This window comes from Otolemur garnettii, unplaced genomic scaffold, assembly GCF_000181295.1.
Source record: "Otolemur garnettii isolate 467f Iridium unplaced genomic scaffold, OtoGar3 scaffold00003, whole genome shotgun sequence".
NCBI lineage: Eukaryota > Metazoa > Chordata > Mammalia > Primates > Galagidae > Otolemur > Otolemur garnettii.
Genome location: NW_003852398.1, coordinates 16,607,304 through 16,611,300, shown reverse-complemented (window position 1 = coordinate 16,611,300; position 3,997 = coordinate 16,607,304). Strand labels below are relative to the sequence as shown.

The 3,997-nt window shown below is 41.2% G+C and overlaps 1 protein-coding gene across 1 annotated transcript in view; it reads left to right on the top strand.

The window, feature by feature from the left end:
• The window catches only part of TTC1 (tetratricopeptide repeat domain 1), a 57,134-nt gene that overhangs the window by 2,226 nt on the left and 50,911 nt on the right, over nucleotides 1-3,997 (top strand). Inside the window, exon 2 of the mRNA XM_012808983.2 lies at nucleotides 57-422. Within this exon, the coding sequence (XP_012664437.1) occupies nucleotides 90-422 (333 nt within the window). The 5' untranslated portion in view covers nucleotides 57-89. The remainder of the gene's footprint in view (nucleotides 1-56; nucleotides 423-3,997) is intronic.

Genomic DNA, 3,997 nt, shown 5'->3' with positions numbered 1-3,997 from the left:
TTTTTTTTTTTTTAATATCAGCACAATTTCATAACAGATGTTTTTTTCATTCCCAGAGGTTCAGCATCACCTCCCTCATTGGATTCAGCATGGGGGAGAAATCAGGAAACTGTAGGGTTCCAGAGGATCTGTTCAATGGCTTGAAGGTTACAGAGCCCCAGGAAACAGAGTGTACTGGCCATCTAGTTTCTGATCCCAAAGATCAGCATTCCCAGAACAAGCTGCTCAGGGATGATGAGGCCTGTTCCCAGGAGGACCAGGGAGAAGAGGAGTGTTTTCATGACTGCAGCGCCTCTTTTGATGAGGAGGAGCCAGGAGTGGACAAGATTGAGAAGAAACCTGATGATGATGTGAATTCCTCTGAACTAGATGAAGAATACCTAATAGAACTAGAAAAAAACATGCCAGAAGAAGAGAAACAGGTAAATATTCATTTGTTAATTTTTGTACATGATGTGCCATTTGAACTGTGTTTAAAAATAAATGTAGCTAGGCTCAGCGCCTGTGGCTCAAGTGGCTAAGGCGCCAGCCACATACACCTGAGCTAGTGGGTTTGAATCCAGCCTGGGCCTGCCAAACAACAATGACGGCTACAACCAAAAAATAGCCAGACATTGTGGCAGGCGCCTGTAGTCCCAGCTACTTGGGAGGCGGAAGCAGGAGAATTTCTTAAGCCTAGGAGTTGGAGGTTGCTGTGAGCTGTGATGCTACGGCACTCTACCCAGAGCAACAGCTTGAGGCTGTGTCTCAAAAACAAAACGAAATAAGATAAAATAAATGTAGTTAATACTATATCATAGACCACTTCACATGTGATAAAGAGTAACTTTGTAGCTCATGGCCTGTAGGTCAAGTGGCTAGGGCGCCAGCCACATACACCAAAGCTGGTGGGTTTGAATTGAGCCCAGGCCTGCCAAACAACAATGTCAACTACAACCAAAAAAAAAAAAAAAAAAAATAGCACCTATAGTCCCAGCTACTTGGAGGCTGAGGCAAGACAATTGCTTAAGCCCAAGAGTTTGAGGTTGCTGTGAGGTGTGGTGCCATGACACTCTACCCAGGGTGTCAACTTGAGACTCAGACTCAAAAAAAAAAGAGTAACTTCATCTTATTGTTTTAGTAGTGATGGCTCTGAATAAATCAGCATGAGAGGGAAACATTGAGTGTGTCTAATTGGCAAAGAAATTTCAATTTTTTTCCCGCAAACTTTGAGCTGTCTCATAATTCAGTAGTCTGTAACATAACAGTCCTTGTGAATGTGTGTGCATGTGTGTGTGTATGTGTGTGTATATATATATATATATATATGTATAGGATGTCCATAAACTTTGTGCACAATTTTAAATTAGACACTATTTTAAATTGCATAGGAACTTTATGGCCACCCTGTATATATACACAAACATACATAGATGTTTTAGCTTGCTTTCTTTACTTTTTTTTCTTAAGAGATGGAGTATTGCTCTGTCACCCAGCCTAGAGTGCAGTGGTGGGATCATAGCTCACTGCAGCCTCAAACACCTGGGTTCAAGTGATCTTCCCACCTCAGCCTCCCAAGTCACTAGAACTACAGGCACACATCTCCATACTTGGCTAATTTTTCTGATTTTTGTAGAGAAAGGGTCTCACTATTACCTAGGCTGGTCTCTAATTCCTGACCTGGAGCAGTCCTCTCAGCTGGGCCTTCCAAAATGGTAGAATTACAGGCCTGAGCCACTGCACATGGCTATTTTAGCTTTCTTTTTTTGAGACAGTCTCATTTTGTTACCCCTTGGTAGAGTGCTGTGGTGTCATAGCTCATAGTAACCTCAAATTCTCAAATTCTTGGACTCAAGTGATCCTCTTGCCTCAGCCTGCAAAGTAGCTGGGATTACCAGCACCTGCCAAAGCCTGGCTACCTTTTTTTTTTTTTTTTTTTTTTTTAAGAAACGAGGTCTCACTCTGGCTCAGGCTGTCTCAAACCTGTGAGCGCAAGCAATCCACCCATTTTGGCCTCCCAGAGTGCGAGGATTATAGGCGTGAGCCTCTATACTCGGCCTCTTTTAGCTTTCTTTTCTGGCCTTTTATATGATTGCTAAAATTTTTGCAAGGAAAAAAATTATTGTGGGACTATTTAGTATTAGGTATGCTTTCTGTTTATGTTGATCCTTTGTTAGAAAAATACAACTACCTGAATAACTTGATGCTGTTCTGATTACAGAGGACACTGAATGGGTCTCAAAGAATAGAATTGTGGATGATAGGAGCAATCATTTGTTAAACATCTATAATATTCCAGCCACTGAGCTTAAAATGTTAACTGAGTTTTCATTTAATCCTCACAACACACTTTTGAGACATACATTGTTGTTATTCCTCATAAGGGAACAGACCTAGAGTAGTAAAGCATAATAACTCATCTGAAATGAAACACCTAAAAGTGTCAGAACTGATTCTCAAATCAAGATCTATTTTATTTCAAGGCCAGAGTATAATGTATAATTTAATAACAAAAATGTGTTTTCCTACAAAGATACACTAATAAAATGGTTTAGTCTCCTGCTTCTTTGCCCCAGGCCACATCCTTAACTAGGCAAGCCTTCCCTTTTTGAAACCAGAAGTCCTGCTGCCCTCCACACGTCCTTCTTTCTGATCTCACAAGCAAAGTAGTCTTTGAAGAGGTACCATAATATCTGAGTTTGTCTGCCAAGAACTTGAATGAGATTGCAGTTTATGCCACTAAAGTGCTCCCTCACTGAACAGGTCGTGATAGATTGATAATGGGTTGAGATAAATGTGCAGTATAACAGTGGGGCGGGGTGGTAGCCTGAGATGGGGAAGAGCATTTTCTTTTTATTTCTTCTTAGGCACTTTTTATTGTCAAATGAACTGGTCTTAATGTGAATGTATTAGCTTTTATGCTGGTGCGTGCCACCAGAAGAGGAGGATAAAGGGCAAAAGTGAGCCAAGTACATGAACTACATCAGCAAGTTTGACTTGAATAATTAAGTCAAGTACGATTCCGTAACTTTAAAGAAATGATTTTTTGGAAAGCAATTTTTTCTTTTTATTTTTTGAGACAGAGTCTCGCTTTGTTGCCCTCAGTAGAGTGCAGTGGCGTCATATCTCACAGCAACCTCAAACTGTTGGGCTTAAACGATTCTCTTGCCTCAGCCGCCCGAGTAGCTGGGACTACAGGTGCCCTCCACAATGCTCAGCTATTTTTAGAGGTGAGGTGTTTCTGTGGCTCAGGCTGGTCTCGAACTTGTGAGCTCAGGCAATCCACCACCTTGGCCTCCCAGAATGCTAAGATTAGAGTCATGAGCCACTGAGCCCAGCCCAGAAAACAATTTTTTTAAACATTGATTAAATGTCTTTTAAAAAGTTAGCAGTGCTTTTCAGATACCTTTGTATATTTTTGCCTTAATGTCATAGTGAATTTTCTAGTGTCATCTGGTTTTGCAAGTCCAGTCAGTGATTTAGCTTAAAGTGTCACAGGCTGTGTTCTCCACTTCTAATTTAGGAAACCTGTTTTTTGGTCTCCTGGCTAGGAAATCTGTTTTAAGTTCTATAAATACTTTTATTCATTTATTATTATTATTTTTTTTCTCGAGACAGAGTCTCAATGTCACTCTCAGTAGAGTGCTATGGCGTCACAGCTCACAGCAACTTCAAACTTCTGGGCTTAAGTGATTCTCTTGCTTCAGCCTCCCAAGTGTGGAGGAATTACAGGCGCCCACCACAACGCCCAGCTATTTTTTGTTGCAGTTGTTTAACTGGCCCGGGCCTAGTGGTGATGGCCACCCTGGTGCTGCCACCCTCAGTATATGTGGCTGGCACCGTAACCACTGTGCTAACCAGCACTGAGCCTCTATAAGCATGTTTAATTTAATTTTTTATTGCCTATAAACTTAATATTCTAAATAGCACAGTATTTTTTTCACTTTTAAAAATAGAAATAGAAATAATTGGCTCGGCGCCTATAGCTCAACGGGCTAAGGCGCCAGCCACATACACC